General features: G+C 75.2%; 1 protein-coding gene across 1 annotated transcript in view; it reads right to left on the reverse strand.

The window, feature by feature from the left end:
• The window catches only part of LAMB2 (laminin subunit beta 2), a gene marked incomplete at its 3' end in the record, with an annotated part of 51,309 nt that overhangs the window by 10,517 nt on the left and 40,546 nt on the right, over positions 1–246 (reverse strand). The window contains exon 33 of the mRNA XM_019504593.1: positions 3–201. Within this exon, the coding sequence (XP_019360138.1) occupies positions 3–201 (199 nt within the window). The remainder of the gene's footprint in view (positions 1–2; positions 202–246) is intronic.

Genomic DNA, 246 nt, shown 5'->3' on the forward strand with positions numbered 1-246 from the left:
GCCGGGCCTGGGCCAGCAGGTCGCGGGCGGCCGCGAGCCCGCGGGCCGTGCCGTTGAGGACGGCGTCCACGCTGTCCAGGCCGCTCAGGCTGTCGCGGATCTCCTGCAGCAGGTGCTGGATGCGGCCGGGGCTGCTGGGCAGCGAGATGTTCAGCACCTGCCGGGCCACCAGCTGGATGCTCTCGGGGTCGGCCCCCTCCTCTGCAGAGACATGGCAGCGCTCAGCGCAGCCCCGGGCCCGCGTGG

Source organism: Gavialis gangeticus, unplaced genomic scaffold (assembly GCF_001723915.1).
Source record: "Gavialis gangeticus isolate Ggan-Ray unplaced genomic scaffold, GavGan_comp1, whole genome shotgun sequence".
NCBI lineage: Eukaryota > Metazoa > Chordata > Crocodylia > Gavialidae > Gavialis > Gavialis gangeticus.